Below are 26,657 nucleotides of genomic sequence, written 5' to 3'. Positions count from 1 at the left end.
TTACCCTCAATACAGTCTTCTCAGATTGGCCATTTGGCTACACTTTACTAATTTGTCAACTAACATTTTAAGGAGTTTAGCAACCTCCCCAAGGTCACCTCTCCATAAGTGGGAAAGACAGGGGTTGGTCTGATACTCAAGTATGGCTCACAGCAGCTTTCCAGCCCATACTGGCTCATGCCTATGAAATTCTAAAGTTTTCTTTTCTCTGCAAAATTTACTGAGTAACTCCAAAAACCAAATATAGAACAAACTGTCAGAGAAAAAGCTGTGTCCTGAAATCTCATCTGTCCCTCATTCATGTAGATTTGGCAGGAATGACTTCAGAAAGCCACCAAAGAGAAATTGGGAGAGCATCTGGAATGCTTTCCCAAGTTGGGCCTTCTCTTGCGACAGCTGGTGGTGACCACCACAGTTGATGGCTCAGCTGTAGGCTGAGTCCTGCACACGACACTGTTGAACTAGCACTTGAAACTTCTGTTCAGAAGCGAACCCTTGCCAGAGAGCACTGGGCATAATAAGCCTGTACTTTCACTGTGGCTTGGCATGAAACAGAATGTGGGGAAACTGACGGTTAGCTCTTGGCATCTTCACTCTTCCCCAGGTCCGGCCATTCCGGGATGAGATGTTGTTCCCAGGGACACAGGTACACATTTGGAAGGAGGGTGTCTGAGAGAGAAATCTGGTCTGCGCCAATCCCTGCCACCAGAGGGTCTAGTGAAATGGCATGATCCTCACCATAATGGAAAGAATGTCTCTGGGTTTGCAGAGGAGACTCGGTTCAGCTTCCTTGGACCCTTTGAGTCTAGCTTGGGCCCTTCCCAGATTCTTTGGGATGGCAGATTACCAAGGTTAGGTTGGGTAACAAGGTCTTTATTGGAGATTTACTGTGTTCAAAATCATATATTAGATAGTAAATATTTAAAGCCATGTAGGGTATTACCCCTTCCCTCAAGAAGACAATCATTTCATTGGAATAAACAGGCAACTAAAAAGAAACATGAGATGAAATAATTGACAAATAAATATTACAGTCAGTATGTTATAGATGTTTGGAGGTGGGGAAAGTCTTTGTGGATTTGGAGAAGCTTGAGAGCAATGTTTCTCAATCCTGGGTAGAGATCAGAAGAACCATGGTGATTTTAAAAAACTCGTGGCCTGATCCCATGCCTCTGAACTTTTCAATTAATGGGTTTGTGCCGGGGAAGATCACTGGCCATTTTTGAAGCATGCTGGGATTCTCCTGGAAGATCGGGGTTGGAGAACAATTCTTGGATGACATTGTAAATTTCTTGAAGCCATGGGCTATGTCAATCATATTTGTTTGGTCATATCTACAGCATCTAAACTGGTGCCTTGCAGTGGTAGGTGCTCAGTAGATAGTGGGCTTAACTAAGATTTGACCCAGACCATGAAAACGGATAATGTTTATATTAGAAGAAGAATATATATTCTTGCTAGAGGAAAGAGGATGAGCAGAAGTGTAGAGCGGGAAGTGTTCAAGTTGCCGGGGACGGTGGATCAGGTAGGGAATAGATTTGACTAAGAACAGAAGGTTCCGGGGAGCCTGGGGGGCTCAGTCGCTTAAGTGTCTGACTCTTGGTTTCGGCTCTGGTCATGATCTCACGGTTCGTGAGCTCGGGCCCCACAATGAGCTCTGCTCTGACAGTGCAGAGCCTGCTTGGAATTCTCTCTCTCTCCTTCTCTCTGTGCCCCTCCTGCTCTCTCTCTACTAAAAAAAAAAGAAAAAAGAATGGAAGTTTTCATAGGAGAAGGGCAACTTATAAAACAGCCTTGTACATTGGCATTCAAATGTGGAACGATTCAAATGTCAGAAATGTGCAGTGGCTTGGAATTCATTGGGATACTAAATCATGGGTGAACAGAATGGCAAGCAAACAGTCCTTAGCTTCTTGAAGAGATTACAGTCACTGACCAGGTCATAGAATTTTCCACAGTAGCCATTGGCGGGTGGTTTACTCCGATCCCAGGGTGGTTTTGATGAAAGTTCTTAATACCTAAAATAGGTAAATCATGACCCATTGCTTTTACCAGACAGGCAAGTTATTGTCATGTTAGGGCCAACATGAACAATTACCCCACTGGCTCCTGAAATAACTGCAAGGGTCAAACCATTCAGCTGACCCCTCTGCAGTGCGTGGGTATCACACGCAGTTGGCAGCTAACATATCTGAAAAGAATAAATACTTGTGGGGATGGAAGCACAGTTTTTGTACAGGTTCTGCTCTAATAGCAATTTCATTAAGGCCCCGGTTTTTCAAAGTGTTGGTTTCTGACTTTTAGGGGAGAGGAAACTTATGCACATCAATCCGCTGAACTCCACCAGGCTCTCCATCTGCCTTAGCTTTATCACCCTTGGAAGGTCTTAGCAGACCAGTGGTAGAAAAAGAGAGAGAAAAAAAAGTCAGCCAAACGATAAATCCTTGTTGGAAAGTTTAAATGCCCAAGTCATAGTCTAAGGAATATAGCTGACATCTTGTGCAGCACGAATCCTCAAAAGCAGCCTGCGGCCAATGCCATTAATGTGACCCAGCCTCCCCTGAGAGAGACATTCAGGAGGGAAAAAGGCAAGGGGAGGCCCTGTGAAGAAGCAGCTCTATAAATATGCGCTCTTGCTAAGAGCATGCCTTAAGAGAACACTGCAGGGGCCAAACCCAGGCCATCTGGGGCCAACACAGAGGAGGAACCAGAGAAGCTGGGGTAGAGGAGTCGGCTCTAGGGGGCAAATGCAGGAGCAAAATTAACACCTAGGCCAGGCCAGGCTGACAGGAAGGGTCCAGGGAAGGGACCGGAAAGGAAGCGGAGAATATGGAGACTCAGCACTCTGTACAAGTGCAAGAAAAAGGAAACAAGCTTTCCATTTGCCCCACACGGCTCGCCTTTTCTCCAGTAGAGCCCTGCACTAACTTAATGCATCCTTGGCAGGACTATTTACTTCCTCCATCAGAGGGCATGCACGTAGAGGGACATGTATTCACATCCATACTGCCTGGCCACAAGCAATCTCAGGTACTCTGCCGGTAGTCAGCAAATACTCATTAAATGAAGGACACGCTGACAAAATAAACGCATGCTAAGATCTTAGTTTGGAAATAAAGTTGTGTTCCAGCTAAAGCCTCGCGTGAATTAAACTTCATGAACATCCAATGGTTCACGGCGGCACCCAAATTCTTCCTCTGCTGGTTGACTTTTCTAGCATGTGCTATTCCCAGGTATGTAGGTAGAAATTTGGGAGGGACTAGAAATATCCAATTTGATTAGGAGGGTGGTAGATAAAAGAAAAATAATAATGAAGTAGAGCTGAGAAAAGGAGGAGGCAGGGGCAGGACAGATTCTGAATAAGACTTGATGAAAAAGGTGCAAATTAGATGCAAAAGGGAGAGGCAGAAACTGACATTAATTGCCTGCTCTGTGCCAGTTTCTGTGCCAAGGGCTTTCCCTGCATTATCTCATACATTCCTCACCACAATACAACCAGGCAAATAACGCGGCCCCATTTAGCAAACACAGAAACTGGAGGCTCCAAGAGTTTAAGTAAATTACTGGGGCTCACAGAGCAGGCGAGCAAGGAAGCCAGGACCCAAACAAGGGCTGTCTGCCCTCAAGAGTGCTCCATGCTGTCACTGGGCGTGAGTCCGGGGCCAGCACTTTTGTAATGAGAGGGGCAGAACAGCTAGATGTGCTTCCCATTTTCTACTTTATCTCTAGGGAAGAAAGTTCAGTGCCAAGTGAGACATGGGGCTTGTAGACATACATAAGCGAGTCCCTAGACAGCCACTTACCTGAATATTTTATCAGAAGGCTGTTCTCCCAAAACCAGGTCAAAGCCCCGCTGAAATATTGTGTAAGGCCAAGGCCTAAAAGGAGAAACATCATTCAATTAAAGTCAACTCCACAAACACTCTCTGAACATCTACTTCGTGCCAGGCACCATGCTGGGTACTGGAGACCCAAAGACACGGAGGCCTCATCCCTGCCCTCAAGGATCCCACTGACGGGAGCTCACGTAAGACCCTGAATGCTGGAGCCAGACCAAGAACAGGATCAACATAAAAATCACCGAACCACTAGGAAAGTGGAATGTAACAGACATGACAACCACAACTACAGAAACAATAAACTTATATTAAGGTGGACCTCACGTAGCTGTAATTCACGGTCCTTCTGATGTAGATTTAACTGACACTTAGCTTTGCCTCACTTAAAAAAAGAGGGTCAGCATGACTTCTTGGGAAAGACGAAGCCTCTGGAGTCAGACAGTTCTGAGTTCAAACTCTGTTCTGCTGTTGGCTTACTGTGGGCAAGTTAGTTGCCTTGTTGAGTCTAATTTCCTCTTTGGTAAAAATAGAGTCTGTAATAGCTGCCTCCAGACCACTATGAAGATTAAGCAGACCTCGTAGGCCAAAGGCACAGCTCATACAGGGTCCTCGACATGTTCCCCTTCCCTCCTCAAAATGACAAGAAGGTTAACAGGTTCCAGATGTTTTCAAACATTTTAATGCCATTCCTCCAAACAGAAACAATTGAAATGGTATTTTTTAAATGATTCTTAACTACAAGTCTCCCTTATGAGCTTCTAGGTTCTGTCACTTATAATTGAAAGTAACAAAACTATTTTATTTAAATAGTACATATATCTTTTGACTAACCCAAATGTCTAATCCAAAAAGTATTTACTCATTTGAGGCAGACTTAGGAAAGCCCGCGATTGTGCTGGGTACTAAATATTGTACACTCTGGATGAACTGAGCCCTTGTTCCCACGGAACCCAATGATTGAGGATTTTACTGGAGACTAGAAAAAGTCAGCAGAATAAATTGACATAATTATGATTTGGGGCTAAATCTAATGCTAGGAACCAACCCAGTGGTTGTCAGTGTGGGTGCCATCACCCAAGAGAGTGCATTTGGGGACATTTATGGTTGCTCTCCCACATAACCATTGGACACAACGATTGGAGGACACTGCTGGCATTTAGAGGGCAGGGCTAGAAAGGCTAGAATCGGACAGCGCTCAAGATAGCTCTGTGCAACAAAGCATTTCCGTATGTCCTACAAACTACAGAATGTCTCACTACACATTTACATAGGTTAAAACTTGCCTGTCGTGACCTGAGCCAAGATGCTAACTCCATTTACACATAAGCACAGAGCAGCTTGTACTGCTTTAACCTATGACAAATTTTCTGGGTGCATAACTATCATGTAAATCGAGGGAAGATTATACGTTGTTACTTAGAAATTTTACCAAGAGGTGTTCATAAGTTTGGAAAATCATATCATTGTCTGCAATGCTGCTCACGATCTTTGAATCACCAATACAGCACATCTGGATCAGTGGGTACTGCTCTTGGACATATCGTACATCATATGTTACTTTACTTATTACATTATGGTGAATCTACATTCGGGGCAAGTGTCTGTCAACTTTATTAAATTCTCCTGTTGCAATAGTACCACAGCATTTACACATTAGAAGCTACTCTATCATTATAAATTATTGCCTTTTTATTTCTCTTTTAAACACTGTTAAGGCATTACATTTATTTTTGAAATCTTGCGTATATAGATTTTACTACTTGTGAATTTCATGTAAGGGGTTAAAATATTTGTTCTATTTCATGTAAAGGGGTTAAAAATATTTGTCATAAAACAGAGTGTTGGGTCTGACAGGGTTGAACACCACCAACGTAACTCAACTAGTTAGCCAATTAACTAGCCAAAGGAGTCAGTATTTGCAAGGGGAGCTCCTGGGACTATAAACCGAAGTGGCTGGGATGAATGCATTCTTTTTTATGCTTACTATTTATAAACACTTTGTTCTTGGAATTCAATTTAGAAATACCCTGAAGCAACTAGAGTTGGCTCCAAAAAGGACCCCACATTGTATTATGAATAACCCCTGCATCAAATCAACAGCTCTCCCCCATGTGTCTTTCATGTTTGTTCTGTTCATTGGAGGTGAACCCACAGAGAGGGGTTTGAATATGATTCTTTTTTGCTGAACAGCGAGTGGTGGCTTATGAGTTGCTAAAAATTATGCATTAATTGAAGAAACAGTCTAGAATTCATGAGGGGAAAAAGTCCCATGTGATCCTTGACACCTAGAAAGGGGAAATACAAAGAGAGAGAGAGAGAGAGAGAGAGAGAGAGAGAGAGACGTAACTTTATCTCTCTGTTGGGCAAAATAGCATTTTATTTACTATCAGTTTAATAATTTTAAATAACACACATTTTGCCTTCTAGTCATCTCTAGTGCTCGAAACTGGTACGATGTGTAATTAGAGTTAATTCTTGGCATGGGTCCTAGGTTGTTTGAAAATATATGTTGAGGAGCCAAATTTTAGGACTGGCATTGATTACAATGTGAACAATTAACTGCGTAGAAGAACATAAATAAACCTGTATTCAAGCCATAGGTAATAAATCAATGAGCCCACTGATTAAGCACACATCAGCATGTTGCTAGGTAGGTCAGGTCAAAGAGCCTTCCTGCTCTCGAGGGGCCTGGAGATCGAGAAAGACAACTCAGAATCCAAGGGCGCAGATGTGCAGGGTAGAGCTTGCCCAGATCACAATGAGAGGCAGCAGGGTACATCAATTAGGATGTGGGTTCTGGAGCCAGTCTGCCTACTTCACATTCCAGCTTAGCCACGAATCACTGTGCGATCTTGAGCAAGTCCTTTAATCATTCTGTGTCCCCATTTCCTCACCTATAAAGTAAGGCGGATGGTAACAATTATATCCACTTGGCGAGGTTGTTACGAGGCAGAACTATTTAATATAGCTAAAGGGTTCAGAACAGTGTTCTGGCATTTAGTGAGTGTCCTACAAGCATTGGCTAAATTAGTTAAATTTAGCAGTTACCCGAATCAAATACAAATATTCTAATAAGAAGGTTCTCAAATTTCTATACAGGAACGAGTGTCTTGCCCTAGGGTGCGAATGCCGTGGCAATACCAGGCTTGAACTCGGGTTGTACATGTATGCGTGCAGCCTGGAGAGGAGGCAATGATGAATATGGGAACACCAAGGCCCCACCCCCACCTCCCACCCAGCGGTCACTTCACAGGACCGTGACTATACCGTGTTGACATTAAGTATAGGGAGAGGGGGAAGAGCATGTGTGAAACAGCGAGAGAAATCAGAGAGGTGGGATTGCCTATTTGATTTATTTAGCAGATATTTATGGAGGGCCTATTGGGTGTGAACTGTGATACTAGGCAACAGGAGTTGGGAGAGATTCTTGCCCTCAAAGGAATCTACGGTCTTTCTGAAGAAACACGTCTGGCCAGACAGAAGAGAGTGGAGTAAACGGGAGGAGGGACGGAGTTACAGGAGACCAGCTAAGTGGTACTGCAGTGGTCCAGCAGTCCTCCCGGCCGCTGGGAAGGCTGGGGGTTGGCAGGGCATGGGATGACAGCAGCGGGGAGCTTGGTGCCCATGAGCAGAGAGGCTATGGCGGGGGTGGGGGCGGCATACAGGAAAAGGCAGGGGGTAACACCAGCTTTCAGAGCTGGACCTGAAAGCCCCAAAACCGCTTTGGGGCCGAGTCATCCCTGACCAACTGAAAGAGGGAAGGCCTCTGTGTCAGGGCTGTCTGGGTACAAGTCCAAGTAAGACAATGGAACTGGCCTCACCAGAAAGAGGCCCATCACGGAGACTCTCCTATCCAGGTTTAAATGGAAGTTGCCGTTGGAGGGGGGTGCCTGGAAACCGGGCCCCAAGGCCCTCAAATTGTCCCTCTCCTCTCTTTGTTTGGTTTTTCACCTTTCAGGCTTTATTCTCTCAAAAGGCCAACACCCATGCTGGAGACTTGGTCTCCAGCAGCTGCCACTCCTGTCTTTCCAGGGTCAGGCCATAGAGGAGATGTCTCCCCTCCTCATTAGGAAAATATAATCCATGGAGGAACTGCTTGACAGGTCCCGAATCACGTGAGCAAAGCAGACCAATCTCTGGGGCCAGGGAAGGAGAGGCATCTAAGCAGAGGCAACCCCTGTTGGGTTTTCAGGGCTGGAGCTGGGAGGAGGGTGAATGTCAAACACATTTCCACCCCAGCTTCTACCTGCTTGTGGGGCAAGAGTGCTGCCTCCCTCAGAAGTGGGTGGTATTACTGAGCAGACTGAGCCAATACGAGTTTTGTGGAAAGAGCACAGGGCTGGGGAGTTGCCCATGGACAGCATCAGGATGGATGTGGGGCAGAAGGTGGAAACCTGCAGTTGGAAAGAAGCTTTACTCTCTTGACTTCAACTCAGAGGTGTGGGCTCCAACATTCTCTGTCCTGCATTGGATAACCCAGTCCCCTCTTGTTAGTTTGGGAAAATTAGCAGAATCAGAAGTCAGGAAATTTGATTTGTTAATTTCTTCATTCTGACAAATCAAGACCCTGAAGACTGTCCTCCTGTGTGGCAGCCATAGACGGCCTAGATTCAGGGTCACAGGCCAGCAGGGGAACCATCCGGAACCATTGCCTCAAGCAGAAACACAGTCTGTGCCGCAGACAAGTCCCACAGTAATGCAAACTGGTATGCTAGAACTATTCGCAATCTTTTATTTGCCTCTTCCTCTCTCCCTGGCTCACACAATACCCAGTTTATGCAGAACCTTTCCTAAACCCGGGCAACTCCCAAACTTTCAGCTACTCTCCTCACCCCTTCCTCTTCTTCTCCAAGACACATCAGTACTCATGGGGTTCTCCCTTTGGTCCTGGTGTTGGGTTGGGCCAGAAGTTGGCTGTGGCCTTGTCTTAACTTGACTGGGTGGGCATTTCTTCCATGACACCACCTAGACCTAAGTGAGTCAGTGAACACTCTGCATGGTCTGCTCCACTGGATGAGCCCTCACACTAGCACTCCCAGTGCAGAAAGAGACCATTTCTGTTGCAAACGATTTCAAATTCTGCTTTTCGATCATGTGCAGCCTTCCACTTAACAGTGGCACCTAGAAATGGAGCTTGAAAGCTTTTGGTCGGCATGTCTGGTAATGGGCTTCCTTGTGGAGAGCTCAAAACTCATTGCCTGGGAGGGAGAGGGGGAATAGAGATAGATAGATAGATAGATAGATAGATAGATAGATAGGAGGGAGGGAGGGAGGGAGGAAGGAAGGAAGGAAGGAAGGAAGGAAGGAAGGAAGGAAGGAAATAAGCAGAGGGGATAGAGAAAGCAGAGAGAATACATACATGTATGTATGTACATATGCGTGTATGTGGGGTGTGTGTGTGTGTGTGTGTGTGTGTGTACACAGTTCAGTGTGGAGAGAGGATGCTTCAGCTGTAGGCATTGATAAATAAGGCATATCATGGAGCTTCTTTTGAACTTATATTTTCCTCCACCTGTCACTAAAGAGAGTATTTTACAAATGAAAATTATGTGTCCATAGTTACATAAAAGCACATCCTTTTAAGCTTGCCTCTGGCCCACATTCAGCTAAGTTTAGGGTGGAAGCATAGTCTCTGAAATTCCAGCCCAGCTAGAGCTACACTACGGGGCTCTGGTTTAGAAGATCATACCCATATGTAATATGACAGGCTTTTGAGCAAACGTTCCTTTCCCTGGCTAGGTAAATGCATTTGCAAGCAGGGAACGGTGAAACAAAGAAAGAACAGAGGTTCATTAAAAAATGCTTCTGGAAAGAAGGTAGTTTGCAAGATATACAGGAGAAAAGGTGAAGAGAAAAATGGTAAAAATGACTTTTCCAGCTATGCCGTTGGCTGAAACATTCCATGCCTCAATTTATCCTAATGATAAGAAGGGGAGATTATTATGTGCCACTGTCTTCACAATCAGTACCAGTTCTGGAAGAAGTAAGTACTGGAACGACTGATGTCTCAATTATTTGCTAAACCCATGGCTTTGTCACAAGTTAAATAATAAGGATAATGATGCTTGATGTATCCATAGGATGCTTTAGGGCCTGGGGGCCCTTGCAGATTTCTTTCTTTACCTGGAATTTCTCCCCCTCTCATTTCTGTGGGTAACTTATACTATTCTTTTAAGTCTGGCTTAAAAATTACTTCCCAGGGGGCGCCTGAGTGGCTCAGTCAGTCGAGCGTCCTACTCTTGATTTAGGATCAGGTCAAGAACTCACAGGTTCATGGGATCGAGCCCCAAGTCGGGCTCTGAGCTGACAGCGCAGAGCCTGCTTGGGATTCTCTCTCTCTCTCTCTCTCTCTCTCTCTCTGCACCCCTAGAAATAAATTAATTAATTAAAAAATAATTACTTCCCCAAATAGATCTTCCCTGGTGCTCCAAGACTAGGTCATGCCCCTTATTATATAAAACACCCTGCACTTTTCTTCAGAAAACCTATAAATCTAATTAATGTATTATGTATTCGGTTACTCTTTGCCCTCATCAGATACAAAGAGCCCTGCCATCATTTTTGCTCTCCCTTCACTGTCTAACATCACGCCATCACAGAACAGGCACTCGGTGAAGAGCCAGATGACATGACAAATGAGGCCAGACCCGGTCTGAGTCTGGGAGGACGCAGTCCCACTGTGCCACACGGCCTCGGGCAAGGCACTTAATTTCTCTCAGCCTCAGTATCTTCATCTATAAAATGTGGAGAAAACAGTAGCTGGAGTCATATATAAATGAGGGTGTATATATTAGCACAGCACCTGCCACACGGAACAAATTCAATGGCTAGTAGCTACGGTCATTATAACCAACACCACCATGTGATGAATAAAATGCATTTCTAACATTACGCTCTACTTAATTTTTTTCTAACGTTACATTTCCAAAAACACAAAACAAAACAAAACAAAAACCACCGTGATAACCGTGGTATATTTTACAAACTCATGTTACCTTTAAGCATGTAAATCTCATGTAAAAACAAATTAAATATTGATACGACTTTATTCATTATTTAATGTCTGTTATTTAGAAGTTTTTATGTAGCAGAATACCATATTTGTAGGTTTACAAATACCAAATTCGTAGGTTTAAAACCCGGCTCTACCACTGACTAGCCCTCTGCCCTTGGTTAAGGTCATGAAATCCTGCCACCAGAACATTCCATGCACTTGCTCCCGTCATGCCCAATCCCATCCTGCCCCCATCTTTCCCCGACATTTCAGTGTCTGGCTCACTGTCCTCTCTGACACTTCGCCATAATTTTTGGTGACTTCAGTAGCCACTAAGATGATGCTTCCAATTCTTAAGCCACTCAGCACCTTGACTTTTCTTCCTAAAGGAGCCTGTCCTCCACCCCTACTCCCATGGTAACGCCTAGACTACCAATGTCTGCAACCCTTCCTTGGTCATAATTTCAGGAGTCCCAATATTTGATCATCACCTCCCACCTTCCTAGATCATTCCTCCTAACACCAGAATTATCTACGCTCCCGAGACTTAAAATCCATTCATCCAACCACCATTTTATTGACCCTCACCAACCTCACGTATTCTCCCCCTCTTCACTTAGATTAAATTCTGTGGCCCGTTATTGGAATCACATGTAACCCCTACTCTCGCCCCTCCACCGCTTTATCATACTTGTCTAAAACACTCCAACTCTGGTTCAGCTCAACGACCCTGTGGCTCCAGTCCCGTCTGCGCAAATGAATGCAGTTGGCAACCGGTATGATCGGTCTCATTTTAAATCCCACACCAGTGACCTCAAGTGGGTTCTGAATACTGCCTACATCACACTACATTTTCCTTGTCTGTTCACTCTCCCACTCTCTAGATCATATTTCAAACCTTCTTCTTTCTCCTCAAAACCTCCAACCCCTCCTCCCCCATCCTTACCCTCGGCTAATGATCTGCTTCCTACGTAACTGAGAAAGCAGAGGCAATCAGATTAAAAGCTTGTACCTCCACATCCACCCACCTACCTGCCTCTTGCCTCTTGCTTGGCCCCTCTTCCAGTAATTAGGCACGAACACTTTGTGTTCCATCCAGAATGCTACTATTGCAACTAACCCTCTGACATCTTATAGGCAGTGCGACAGAAGGGAAGGAGTCCTAGGTGGAGGTTACAAATCCCAACTCCCTTCTGCTACTATGACTTCAAGTGAACACGTGTGCCCCACGGTCTCAATTTCTTTACGTGAAAAATGAAAACCATGAGGTATATAGCATATTCCATAAAACAAAGTATGTAAAATGATCATTGATAATCTTTGATCATTCGCGTGAATCGGGTTTCTGCAGTTTTATTCTATACTTTGTGTGTATGTGCATGTGTGTGCTTTACAGAAATTAAATTAATTTCCACAGGTAAAACAGTGGAAGCCGGCAGAATTCCTGCCTCCCCGTGGCTCAGTTTTCTTGTCTATAAAATGGGACATTAACAGTACCCACCTGACCAACTGCACAGGATTAAATGATCTAAAATATGTGCCAATTACTCATAATGACCTTGGATATATGGAAGTTCCAAATAAATGCTGGATTTTATATTTCACACATTATCGGGAATGCTGGTTCTAAATGTCGAAAAGGGTTTTTCTTGAAGAAATTTTAGATATAAAATGATTTTGAAAATGGCAATAATGAACAAAATGTTGAGACTTCCTGCCCCCCCACCCCCCGCAATTTTAGAAGATAAGAATACAGCCTTGAAAAAAAGGGGCAATAGGCAAAGACAAAGGCACAGTATGATGGTGAATTTTATGTGTCACCTTGATTGGGCCGCAGGGTGCTCAGATATTTGGTTAATCCTTATTCTGGATGTTTCTGTGAAGGTGTTTCAGATGAGATCAACATTACAATCAGTAGACAGAGTAAAGCAAGTTGCCCTCCCTAGTGTGGGTGGGCCTCATCTGATCAGTTGAAGGCCTGAATAAAACAAAAAAGCTAAACCTTCCTTTGAGTTAGTGAGATCGCCTCTTGCCTGATCAACTTTGAACTGAGACATTAGTTTTCTCCTGCCTTTTGACTCGAACTGAAACATTGCCTTTTCTTGGGTTTTAAGCCTGCTGGCCTTCAAACTGGAACTACATCATCAATTATCCTGGATCTCAGGACTTCGGATTCGGACAAAAATTATACCATCGGCTCTCGTGGGTCTCCAGCTTGCTGACTACAGATCTTGGGACTTGTCAGCCTCCATAATCACATGAGCCAGTTCCTCACAATAAATCTTTTTTTCTATATTTGTGTCTGCAGCTTCTAGGTTCTGTTTCTCTGTAGAATACTGACCGATGCATACATATAAACACACACACACACATACACAACTCTAGAATCCACGCTTAACCTTTTTGTCAACACAAAGCATTTCAGGGGGACACAAGCATGGACCCCAAGTAAGGCAGGAGACATCATTGCCTTGACCCTGAACACCTGCCTTATGGAGAGAGAGATACATGCCTGCCTCTATAACTCAGGGGCCATCACAGAAGGCAGACGCAGAGTCTATCTGCCCTCAGATGGAGAAAGTTGGCACAGAGACTTGGAGTTCCCCTGTATGTTCTGGGATCGAGGCTGGTATAAAGTAGAGGAAGAAATCTTGAATAGGTCAGAAAAAAGCTCGTAATAATAGCTGCCATTTGTTGAACATTTGTCACATGCCAGGCAGGCACAGCCACCCGGAGAGCTATCCAGCCTACGGTTACTATCCCCATGTTGTAAAGGTAAACAAAGGTTCAGCAGGGTTAAGTAAGTTGTTCAAGGCCACACAGCTAGTAAGGGGCACAGGTGAGTGTTATCACGGACAGCACCGCCCACACTTTCTCCCACACCTTGCTCCCCCTCCTCTCCATCAGAGGCACAAGGATGCTGGAGAGAACGTACAAAGACAGCATTGCGTCTGCAGGCAGGGATGCTACTGGGTGCTGGTCTGGCCTGCCCACCACTGGCTTCCAGGTGCAGTGACAGGTGGTGCAGGTGCTATCTATAGCTCACAGGAGGGATCCCCTGCTTTCTTTCCCGTGTTTGTGTGGGGCAATTCTGACATACACCAAGTGGTAAAGTCACTTGTTTATCTGTCTTCCTCTTTTTTTTTTATTTACTTTTGAGAGAGAGACAGAGAGAGCAAGAAGGGGAGGGGCAGAGAGAGAGGGACACAGAGAATCCGAAGCAGGCTCCAGGCTGCGAGCTGTCAGCACAGAGCCTGACGTGGGGCTCGAACCCACGAACCACGGGATCATGACCTGAGCCGAAGTCAGATGCTTAACCAACTGATCCACCCAGGCGCCCCAATCTGTCTTCCTCTTAAATGTTCTCTCATTGACCCAACTACTGACTTTCCTTTCTCCTTGCATCTTTTAGAAATGACACTTAGTAGAACGGCTCTCACACTTTGGGGTACATCAGATTCATCCCACATATGGGATAATAGTTGTCAAACTTTAGTTGCTCTCATTTCACATATCTAAGGTGAAGCCAAGCGTCAGTATTTTTAAAAAGTTAGGTGGGTGATTGGAAAGCACACAATAGGTTGAGAATCTCTGACCTGATATGTGCCCGCTCACACCCCAGCCAACCTTTACGAATCAGTCCGGCATTCTGTAAAATACAACTGCCATAAAAACAGAAATTGCAACCTAGCCCAAGAATTCCCTGGAACCTGCTTTTAAATTTCTGAATAATAATGAGAGATGAAGCATATTGAGTTCTTTCCTGTCCCTTTTCCTGATGAATTAAGATATCCCAAATCTCATTACAAGTACACGAGATGTACATTTGTTTTGTTTTGTTTTTTAACTGTCAAGTCATTTTGACTTCAGTGAATCAACATTTCCATTAAAAGAGTATGCAGCATTGAGATTTTCATGCATTCATAAATGCATTCACAGGGACAGATGTCCCCCCCCCCCATAATACACACACACACACACACACGCACACACACACACACACACACACACGAGCCCATGCTCCACATGCACACACATTCACAAACCCTCACGCTTGGCCACAGCCAGCTGCAAAAATTGCTTTGGGGGAAGGGGAGTCAGATGCCTGGCAGGGCTCACAATGGCTCTCCTCCTCCTCCTCCTTCTCTCTTTACCTCCTGGCAGCTGCTCTGGACACTGAAAGCCGACGTGCAGGACGGGGCCGTGGAAAGCAGGGTCCCTTGGAGAGGAAATCAGCACTGGGTCTCCCATCACTCACACAAGTCACCCCACGGTCCAGTTTCTGAGGGTGGCTCGAGTCAGGCAGACCACGGTGTGAGTCCAAGGCCTAGATTTGAGGTCCCTGCCAGCCCTGTGAAACTGACCAGATATTTAACCTTTCCACATCCCTCTTTCTTTTACTGTGAAATCGTGGTAATAATAGCTGCCTGTTACTTACAGGGCTATAAGCAGATTAAATGAATGAATAAATACCGTTTCAGTACAATGACTGAAGTACAGTTGTCCTTTCCAAATGGAAGCTCTCTCCCTCCATTTCTCCCTGGCCTCTGAATCCGAAGGCTTGGTTGATTTTTACCCTGGGCTAATGCAGCCGTGGTTTCAAGTTCAATCCTCCTGAAAGCTTGTTAGTCTCGCTTACCACTGTCCATGGGCACAGCCTGGGCCGCGTGTCCCCGGACACCCATCTTGGCTCACAGATGAATTGGACCCGAGCTTGGTAATGGATCCGTCCAAATCCATCTCTGTGTGAGAGAAGCAGTGCGGCACCTATTCACCGTGGAGGGTGACCTCCCTGTAAAAGAGGAGGGTGCAAACCTGGGGTTCCCTCCTCCTCCAGAGATACCTGCATTCAATTCCCGTGAGAAGGTAGGGGGGAGCCAACAGCATTAACACAAAAGAGAAGAGAAGAGGCAGAGGAGGCCTAGGTGAAAAGGTAGCTTCCTATCTGCCTATGATTTTGCGTCAAGAGAAACTGACAGTGTAAATGAACCAGAGAAGAATCACAACAATATCCATCGAGGACCTGTATTTAGTATGGAGCTTTTACCCCTTCCCCAACGTCCTTTCCTATCTCCTAGTTTCTTTCAGTTCTACTAATTTGTTTCACGATAAATTCAATTTCTCCTTCACATATTCATTTATTTATTTACTTGAAACATATTAATTATCCAAGTGTCATGTAAAAAACAGTTTGCTAAACACCGTCAAGGGACACAGAAATGATTAATACACGTTCCCTGCCATCAAGGACTTCATTAATGTAGTGAGTCATTCCTTGAGCAGTTATTACACACCTCTGAGGAGCCAGGCATAATGGGGTGTGCTGGGACACACAGATCAAAGGCTGGGTCCCTGTTCCAAATCATGGTCTGAGAAGAATGACAAGTAGACAATCCATAGTGTTTGGTTTGTCAATTTTTATGGCAGAGCAAATAAAAGCCGTTGTTTATTGTGCATTTACTAGTAGTCAATGAACCAAGTGCTTGCTGCTTACTACTTCGTGTAATTCTCATACAAATGCATAGGCATTCTATTAAACCCATTTCACAGATGGGGAAAGCAAGGCTTAGGAGGGTTCAATAACGTTAGCCAAACTCTCACAGCTAACACATGGCAGAGCCAGGGCTCAGGTGTGGCGTTCTCAGATGTCCCGGCTCTTGCTAGGACCTCAGTGGATCACCTCCACCCTGCTGCTTCCAGAGAAGGCGGGGGGCACTGAGCGGCACTGGCTGCAAGGGCGAACCCACACAAGTGTCCACATCCCCAGGCAGACGTGAGAAGGCAAGACTGAAAAGGCTGAGCTTCAACCATGAGCTTGGGCAAGATGTGCAGCAGGCAGCTAGACAAGCAGGGCTGACCTTGCCCAGAGAGGGGAGCACAGAGATAGAGAGTGGGAGCGAAAATAGAGACCGCAGGAGCAGAATAGAGGTAACACCGGCCCCTGATCAATCATTCACTAGACCCATTCATCCCTGCTTCAGTGATAAGATCACCGAGGCTCAGAGAGGTTACATGGCCAAAAAACCATACGGAAGACAAGCGAGGTAAGATCATTCATTCATTCGTCCACCTACTTATTCAGCAAATATGTATTCATTGGCTGGCATGGGCCAAGCTCTGTGTTCCGGGGATACAGATGTGAACAAAAGCAAAGATGGTGAGGTTCTGCTTCATGGAGTTTATACTCATGAATAAATATAATCACAGTTGAGGAGAAAGCTCTGAAGGAAGGAATGCGGTCTTGAGTGTGTGTGGTCAAGGACAGCCTGTCTGAGAAGGGGAAGGTTAAGCCCTGCACTAAGAGGAATTTTACATACAAATTGCATCATGCCACTCCCCTCTGTTAAATTCCTGTCCTGGCCCTCAAGGCCTTCCTGCACGACCTGGCCCCCTGCTTAGCTCTGGCTGGCCAACTTCATCAGTAGCCTCCACCTCCCTGCTTGTTACTCTACAGTCAGGTTTCTGGAATGGGCCAGGATCATCCAGGGCGAGTGAGGCCTGGAGCCTCTGCCCCTCCCCACTGCTCTGGCCGGTACCTTCTCATCTCTCAGCCTCCAAGGCTCCAGATTTCAAGTGACCCTGCCCTTCCCTCCCGTTAGCCATCCTTGATGAGCCGTCTGTTTCCCTCACTCTACTTCTCACGGCCTGTAAGTATTCTGGGACATGTTTGTTTTATTGTTTGTCCTAGTGCCTTCCCCACCAGAGTACACATGCCTTGAGGGCAGGAGTCCCCAAGGTTTCTGCGGCCAGTGGCAGAGCCTAACATACGGCACGAATGTCATTCCATGGGGAAAGAATGAGTGAATGAATTGGGTGATTACAGATCAGCAGAAATGTGTGACATTAGAAACAGCAAGGTCTATGTGTGTGGTGTCTGTGTGTGTAAGAGGGAGGGGGGGAGAGAGTGATTGCCAGACTGAGTTTGACGTTTCAAGGTAATAATTATAATAGCATCATCAACTGACAATAAGAGCAGAGACAAAATACATAGATACTTCCCTTAAGGCAGAAAAGGAAATGAGAAAAATGATATGGAAAGATAACAGGGTCAAGGGACCACCTAACATTTGAATAAGGGATAGAAGGTGGCCAGGCGTAATAGTAGATGCAAGAGAGAGTCGGCGGAGGGGCAAGACTCTACGGAAAGCGAGCTGAGTCGAAAGGACAAATCGAGGCAGAGTTCAGCTGTGGCACTGAGGACACAGCCACTTTCCAAAAGGGCAAAGATGAGGAGAAACCGCACGCAGACACAAGGAGGGCAAGGACCCTGAGCCACAGAGCTCTGACTTTGCTAAGTGAGATCTGAAGTTATGGGCTGAGCATCAGAGCCAGGATAGGACTGGATGATTGAGGACGGGGAAGAGGGTTCTGGCCCATGACGAGAGATGAGTAAGAAGACTATGACGTGGCTCTGAGTCCCTGGCTAGAATTCCAGAAGGACTACCCATCAGCAAGTTTCTTCAGGATTCTCCCCAGCTCGAGGAAGCCCCAGAACAGCACAGAAACAAACAGAAACAGCCATTATAAAGCTTGGAGCAAGCTAGGCAGGTGGGGCAGTGGGAAAAAAGGGTAGGGATTTGGGGGTGATTGTGAATGTACTTTCATAAATGGCTCATGTGAGGTCTAGGCTAGCTCAGGATGCATATAGAGCCAGGAGAGAGACAGGGGAGGATACTGAAAAAACGAAGTCCAAGAGTAGACCATTTGGGAGGATGGAATGGGACAAGGAGAGGCTAGGGAGGCTGTGAAGAACTTGAGTTCGACAGCCTAATCGTGAGATGCTTTTAAAATATACTGCCATCAAGCAGTGGCTCTGCCGGCCATCACCTAAAATCGAGAAGAACCAGAAGATACTGGTGACCTGAGACATCAGTTAGAAGGACAATTAACATGTATGGTTCTTCATTTGTGCATTCATTCAGCAAAGAGCTACTGAGGGCTTACTATGTGTCAAACACCATACTCATCATTGGGGAAGTGGAGTCAAGTAAGACATAGCCCCCTCCTCAAGGACCTATATAGTCTAATGAAGGAACCAGGTAAATCAGTGGGTTAATTGGCTTCTATGGGGAAGCAGCAGGAGGAAGGCAGAGAGCAAGGTTCCAAAACCAAGGCTTTATCAACTGCATGTATTCCAGGAAGTAATCACAGCCGTGCGAACTGAGGGCAGATGAATCACGGTGACTACTTCTCCAATCCCATTCAGTGACTGCTGAATGCATCTAGTACAACAGCTGTTCTCGGCCACGGCGGCATCAGAATCCCCTGGAGAGCTTGCTGAAATTCGAATGGCTGGGCCCCACCTCAGAGTTTCTGATTCAGGAGGTCTGGGATGAACTGGAGAATGTGCATTTTAGCAAGTTCTTAGGAGAAGCTGATGCTGCTGGACTGGGAATCACACTCCGAGAACCTGTACTAAGGGCGTTAAGCTTCACTGGGCATCAGAATCACCTTGGGAGCTTTCAACCCCACGACTGCCCCAGAGATGTCTGATTTAATAGGTCTGATATGGGGTGTGGCCATGGACATGTTTCAGTACACCCAAGGAGATTCTAATTTGCAGCCCGGCTAGAGAACAATAGCATTGCTTTGTGACCGGCACTGCGAAAGATGCCCAGAACACAGAACACAAAGACCTGGCCTAGGTCATAAGGAGTTCAAGGTCTAGAGGGAGAATTACACATATGCATATATTTACATAACGAAAGGGAGGTGAGCAGTGGACGTTTGGAAAAGTGCAGGGCGAGGCTGAGGGCAAGCGGGAAAAGCTAGAGTTGAGGAGGAGGAGGTGGGATTTGGAAAGGAGACTGGAAGAGAGGAAAGGTTGGACTCTTCCGGGGTGGTAAAGCGGAAAAGGAGCAGTGGTGATGTCAGGACAGGTGAAGTTTGATGATGTCCGGGTGGGGGTGGCTGCAGTCCAGGAACAGGAGAGAGACTGAGAAGGCGCTTTGCTGGATAAATGCAGGTGGCCCGATGTGGCTGATGTGCCAAGGACATGGAAGGTGAAGCCTTCGCAAGGCGAGGCAGGTCAGGAGGCAGGACGTGGGCCAGGCCGAGGCTCTGGGCCCCCCAGTGGGTCTCGGGAAGCCCCTGAAGAGCTCCCCACGGTGGCCCTGGTACCCTCCCTGGGCTCTCTCCCTCACCTCACAGTCACAGCCTCCCCCTGAAAATCATCACAGCCCCCTGCTTTTTCTTGCTATTTTTCATGTAAAAGACAGATAGGAAAAAAGCAATTCGGTGCCTCAGTCTTGTTAGACTCGCAGTAGATTTCAATCCCCTTTACTTATTTATGGACCTATTTTTCCCAAGTGCTTCTTTTCCCTGGTATATTTGTAAACACCATTTTTATTCCTCTTAATCCGTTTGGCAGCATTAACTCATTCTGCACTTACGGCCCTTATCTTTCCCATGAAAAATGTTCACAGACGTGGTTAAAATTCACAGATTTTTCGTCTTTCCCAAAACTTTTTCTGATTTGGGGCTTGGGAATGTTTCCTTGCCTAGGCCAGGTTTTGCTGAAGGCAACTCACTCATCAACGCAAGATACGTTTCCTACATTTTGCATCTCAGTGCCCCCGCGCTGCGCACACGAGCTTTTCTCACACGCGCACTTAAAGCCTGGAAAGTATTCGCTCTGACCTTGGACTTGGGCACAGTGGTTGGGCAGCCTCGGGCCTCTGGACTAAACAAAAGGTTTCAGATCCCCGTGGCTATCCCTCCTGCATCTCCTACCAGCCTGAGATCCACTCACACAAATGACAGCTGCTGGGCCTGCCCCTGTCGGATTGTGCCACTGTAGAATGTTCCAGCCAGAGCGTAATCCATTCTGACTGCCAGTGGAGACTTGAGGAAGTCCAGTGATTGTAACGGCCCAGCCAGAGGCAAGATAGAGAAAGACACAACAGCGGACGGGGGCTGTCCTCCGTGCCTCATTGATACCGTGAAAGCTCTGTGATTTCTGGGGTCTTTTAGCATTCTCCAAGATGGGGCCTTTATTCTCCCTCCACACTGCTGGTGCAGCGGCCAGGAACAAAGGCCGAGGCTCGGTAATTGTTCAGCACAGACAGCAAGGAGAACGGAGTGTTTGAAAGTGCCATTCTGCAGCATTTGGCTTTTGATTTCCTCTCTCTCCAATTTAAGTGATGGGGGATGGTAAGCATCGCTCTGGGGAAAAGGAAATGGAAGGCCTTTACCTCCATTAGAACCATCCAGAAATGAGACTCATTGCCCGGCAGTGAGGTTGCCATCATTGCTGAAAGCTGACAGGCTGGAGCCTTACTGGGGATGTGGAGATGATCACAGACTTCTGGGAAAAAAACTGGATTTTAGGAGACCATAAAACCCAGTACTGAGAGGCCACATCCCTTACCCACCTCCACCACCACGTGTCCACTGAACCACTGCGAGCCTCAGCTCCCAAACTGCAGAGATTTCAGAAGACAGGACGCTTGCTGCCTCCTCGAGCAGAACGTTCTATTTTGAAACGGTGTTAAGCATTCAACGCTTTTCTTATCTGAATTAAAATCTGCTTCCTTCTCATTTGTACCTATTAGTCCTGGGCCTGGCTCTCTGGGGCAAAACCGAGCAAGGCTCACTTTCTTGCTACAGTTATTACCATGTGCTCCCTTCACTTCTCCTCCTTCTGCACTGAGCACCTCCAGGAACTTTACCTGACCGATCTCCAGTCACTCTCATCTGGGCGCTGTCCAGCTTGTCACTGAATGGCCCTGTTCTAAACCTTGAAGGCTGTGACTGACCAGACCAACACACCACAGAGCAAAACTCACAAAGCCTCCTGACGACCCTCTCGCCCCACTCGGCCCTTTTCTGCACACTCTGATCCCACCAACCTGGTGCAAGGCCACCTTAGGCACAGCGTAGATAAGAGCTGTCACACTCCCCACGAGTTTGGCACCTGTGTCAGAGGCGGACGGGAACGTCCACGTTCTTCCCACTCTGCCCGCTGTTGTGCACGTTCTGGGCCACCAGCCGGATACCCACGTCAGGACCCAGGCACTGGGAGTGTGGCTGCTGATGGAGCACACCTGGGCCCCCCCCCCCACCCCGGGCCCTGTCCTCAGCTGAGGGAGCTGCTTTGCCTTACGTAGGCCCCTGTCTCAGGGCAGCTCACATCTAGGGACGGGCCCGTGTGGGGACCAAAAGTCCAGGCCCCTGGCCTCTCCATTTGGGACATCTCTAAAGGGCTGTCTCAGCTCCTGGAGGGCTGGCAGGGCCTCTGTTGTCACTGCCTGACAGGGGAGCATCTCCCCCTGCCTAATCTGCTTCTCTCAGTCCGTCACGGTTGTTGCCCCTGAGGAGAATCTCCCCAGAATCCGGCCTGCACGCAAACCCTGCCTTGGCCAGTTTCCTGGGGAGCCCTCCTCTCCCACACAGGCTTCGAGTCCAGCTTTCATGCAGTGGTGGGAAAGTAACAGTGTGCCCGCAACTTCCCTAAGTTCTCACCTTCTGCTTCGCACCTGGGGACTTCTGCCCTCAGGACACCTGTCTGGCCTGGAGAAATCGTTCTGTGCACACCAAAGGCCCTCTCTCACTTTCCCCTCCTAGGGGCAAAACAAAGCCTGGATAACATGAAATGCCTTTTCCTGGGGCAAGTAAATCTCAGTGAGGAGAACCCAGAGCCCCCCCTCCCCGCTCCCCCCACCCGGCTCCCGACTCCCACCTCCATTAACCTGCAGAGAGTCCTGTCCCTGTTCTGCACTGTTCTGTCCTGGGCTGCCCCGCCCACCCTGCTTTGTCATGCTTCTCTTCCCACCCCCGATCCTTGGTCCCACTCTTCCTGGGTCTCAAGACCACCGCAGGTCTTGCTTCTGCCGTATGATCCCTGCCCTCGGCAGCCACCACACCCTCACACGCTCTGGCAGTTACAAAAGAGTAAGGAGTCTGCGCTGGGCTGAGTGGCCCAGAAGACCCGAAGCATGAGCTCCTGCAGTCGCCATTCCCCTCTGCCGCTCCCTGGGGCCTGCCCCAAGCTGGGTCCTCCCGTGTACCTCGGTCCTCTGCCCAACGCTCTGGGTGCCAAAAGTCCCCCTACTTGGATGGGTATCAGCTGCTCCATCCTGTCCCTTGGGGTACAGCTACCTGGCCCCTGTTCTCCATCAGCTGGGCTCGTTTACTTCCAAATTGTAATCTTGAGCTCTTTCGTTGCTTCCCTCTCTCCAACACGTTCTCTTTTTTCTTTCTATCCATTCCATCTGAATAAAGAGGGCCTAACACGCCTGACGAAGACAGGGCATTTTCTCCTCTCGCTGCAGACATGGCCAACCCCAACCTTCACCTTGAAGCAAGCCCGGATAAGCTCAGCAGGCCTGTGAGCCGGGGGGACTGGTTGACAGGGATGGCAGCCGAGATCCGGCTCCCAGCACCGCCTCTGAAGCTGATGCTCAAACCTGCTCTTTTGTCCCTTAGAAGGACTGTCTCCCTGTATGAACACCTTCCAGCTTCTTTCATGTTCCCGGGCTTATCTCCCGCCCATTTGTCCTCACAACATCTGCACTCTCTACGGACGGCACAGTCAGGAAGATGACAGAACCGTTGCCAGGTCCAGGCAGGAAACAAAGCTGAAGACGGTGCCAAACCACAGGAAAGGGGTTGTTATCTCTTCATAAGAACCGATACGAAATCACTAGTTAGAAAGCAAGGTAGAGCGACGGAGAACACGAATACCGAGAAAGGGGACCATGACGATGCGGACAGTCCCAGTGAGTGTGTATTATGCCTGACGTATACAGCTCTGTGGGGGGGTGGGGAGGGGGGTGCATGGGGGTGAGGAATAGGAGGGGGCGGTACCTTCACCGTGCAGAGACACCTGAAGACCTTCTCTAGCTCTTTGGGGTCAGAGCGAAGTAAATGCTTTGGAAGTGGACAGAAAGGGATAGCTCAAAATAATTTATTTACTTATTTTCTGACCATGCCTGTATTCTCGAGGCTACCAGGACGCATCAGGTCTTTTGGTTCATGTCACTCAGGGCAATCTCATGGTTAAGGAGTTCAGAAGCCAGATGACGTGAGTTCAAAAGTTCAAAACATGGCTCTGCCCCTTATCACCTGGATGCCCTTAGGGAAGTCGCTTTACCTTTGGGTCTCCTTCCCTTCCCTGTAAAACAATGATAATAACCATAGTCACCTTATGGGATACTAATGGTAAAACAGTACCCACCTCACAGGACTGCTGAGAGATTAAAGAATTGATAAATGTAAAGGCCTTCTAGTGGCAGACACGTGCGAGGCACGCTGAAAATGTTTACTGGCATCACCCTTACCTGCTGGACTGGCCTAAATTGCCTCCTACATTGCTGGCTGTACCACCATCTAGCGGGGGGCCGTGCGCACCTTCTCTCTTGCCTGGGCAATGTCTGCAGGTCAGGGACATCATTAAACATCCTACAACACACAGGACAGCTCCCAGCCCCACAAGGAATTGCCAACCTAAAATGTCAGGAAGTGCTAAGTTTGAGAAGCCCCGATCGTCTGCAGGAGTCATCAAACTTTTTCTGTGAAGGGCCAGATAATAAATATTTTCGGCTTTGCAGCCATATGGTCCCTGTTGCATTTGTACTCAACTCTGCCTTCGTAGCAGGAAAGCAGCCATGGACAATATACAACCAAATGAGCACAGCTGGGTTCCAATAAAACTTTATTTACAAAAACAGGTGGCAGGCCAGCTTTGGCTTGAGGATGACAGTTCGCAGATCCCTGCATTAATGCCTCTTACGCCTTCCCGAAATACCATTTCCATCATCCCATGCCCTGCTCAAAATATATTCTGTGGCTTCCCATTTTCTACTGTGGGAAATCCAGACTCCTTGTTTGAAATTCAAAGCCTTCTGGTCACTGCCCGCCCACCTTTCACACTTTTCCTCTATGCCTGTCCTATCAGATCCACTGCCTATCACTCTATTTCCCGAACAGGCCATGGGCATTTCTGCCCCCTGTCCTCACAATCTGCCCATATGAACTTGCCTATCATGAAATTCCTCTTATTTGCAGGTTCTTTCCTTCTCATCCGCCCTCCTTCTCAACAGGTGCCTAATGGCAATGGCAGTGGTTGGAAAGATGTTGGCAATTGTCAAAGGTAATGGATTGTCCTAGAGGAAGGCTGTAGCTTTGGGAGTAGAGAGGAACCGCTGGGTTTGAGAGAGATTTCTGAGAAGAACAAAGAGGATCTGGGGGCTAACAGGGTGTGTGTGAAAGAGAGAAAGCAGAAGGTAATTGTGGGAGGTGGGTCATGGAGAATGACCCCCAAGTTTCTCATATGGGAGACCAAGTGATTGTTGATGCTATTTCTACAATTCTTCACACGAGAATTGTAGGAGTTAGAGCAGGGATCAGGGCAGGTGTGGGCTTCATGTTCCATTCTGGACAAGTTAATTTGAGATACTTGTAGGAAATCCATGAGCAAATATCCAGAAGGCAGTTGGAAATGGAGTCTGAAACCAAGGAAAGAGATTCGTGCTAGAGATACAGATTTAGAAAACACAAGTGTACAGATCACGTTTGATTCTCTGGGAGAGGGGCAGATCACCCCGGGAAAACAGGCAGTCTAGTAACAGAAGGGAATCAAGGACCCTGCCAAAACCTCCACGAAGGGGTAGGGATTGCCGAGGGTGCTATTGGGAAAAAAACACAACTTTCTTTTCAGATGCTTAAAGGTTTGACCTTTGTCCAGGACACTTTTAATGTGGGGAAAGCTAAAGACCAAGGTCTCACTTGAGGTTATTTGCAAAGTAAGAGACATTAAAAAAAAAACAACCCTCTTTTCCCTAGGTATAATAACAAAGCAATTTCCAAATTAATTCCTGACTCCTTCAAGAAAACTTGGCTCTGGGTATAAACCTACATTCTATCCAAATCTAAATGTTTTTGAGAGTCTCCAACTGATATTAATTCTACCCTTGGATCTGAAGATCGGAAGCAGCATTTATTCCTTGAAGGGATCTAAGAAATATAATTTTATTCGCCTCTCTGCACTCTTCAAAGATATTCTGGTATGAAGATCTTGGAAAGTTTTCAGAGTTGCAGTTAATAATTACATGTACCTTCATATGTCTGGTACGAATACACCGTCATGGCTAAACATAGGGGGCGAGAGGAGTAACTCACTGATGAAGGAAAACAAGCTGCAGCATCATGAGGCAGGGCCCAGATGCGACTTGCTGTTTACACAAACACACACATTCTTTTGTCTGTTCAGAGGAGGCTACAGTGATTGATTTTATGTATAAGGAACATTGGCTGTGATAGTCACTCTTTTGTTAAAACCGCAAGGCTTCGAACAATGGGATGTATGCAATGTCTACAATTATCAAGGTTGACATTTCACCAACCGAGAAGTCTTAAGCACTTTCTAGGCTGAAACCCAGGAGTACAAAGAGGTACTCCCCAATTTTGGCTTTGTCCTGGCCTTCTACGGAATCGGATTTGGGAAAATACATGGGCCGCTGCTGTCCTCACATAGGGTTGTAAGCGTGACAGGGAAGAACACTGGAGTAAGACCATTCATTTTTGGTGTTTGGGATTTGTATTACCTTCTGATTGACTCCAGGTTTATGCATTCAATCTACTCTTACTTAGCAACTTTTTATCCAGCTGTCAAAAGCATTAGATCTAATCACTGGCACTTTCTTTACAGAACAGTAAACTCTGCAAGGAGAAATTTTTTCTCCTTTTCAGTGGTGGCAAAAGAGCCAATTAAGCTTCATCCTGCAGAGGTACAATGGCCTCACAGACAAAACATAAACCTAGCAACTCCATTAAACTTTTGCATTCGTATCCCTGGAAAAATGAAATAGGCAAAGATGATGTCA

At 46.7% G+C, this 26,657-nt stretch overlaps 1 protein-coding gene across 5 annotated transcripts in view; it reads right to left on the bottom strand.

Moving 5' to 3' along the window:
* ASTN1 (astrotactin 1) overlaps positions 1-26,657 on the bottom strand; it is a 299,391-nt gene that overhangs the window by 92,170 nt on the left and 180,564 nt on the right. For 3 of the 5 annotated variants that reach the window (XM_053909243.1, XM_053909246.1, XM_019425686.2), the window contains exon 9: positions 3,804-3,878. The exons of the other annotated variants lie outside the window; for them this stretch is intronic. In XM_053909243.1, coding sequence (XP_053765218.1) covers positions 3,804-3,878 — 75 coding nt within the window. The remainder of the gene's footprint in view (positions 1-3,803; positions 3,879-26,657) is intronic. 5 annotated transcript variants of the gene reach the window in all.

Source organism: Panthera pardus, unplaced genomic scaffold (genome assembly GCF_024362965.1).
Source record: "Panthera pardus isolate Hobbes unplaced genomic scaffold, ASM2436296v1 HiC_scaffold_21, whole genome shotgun sequence".
NCBI classification, from domain to species: domain Eukaryota; kingdom Metazoa; phylum Chordata; class Mammalia; order Carnivora; family Felidae; genus Panthera; species Panthera pardus.
Note: the sequence above shows the minus strand (reverse complement) of the source record. Positions and strands in the feature narration are given on the sequence as shown.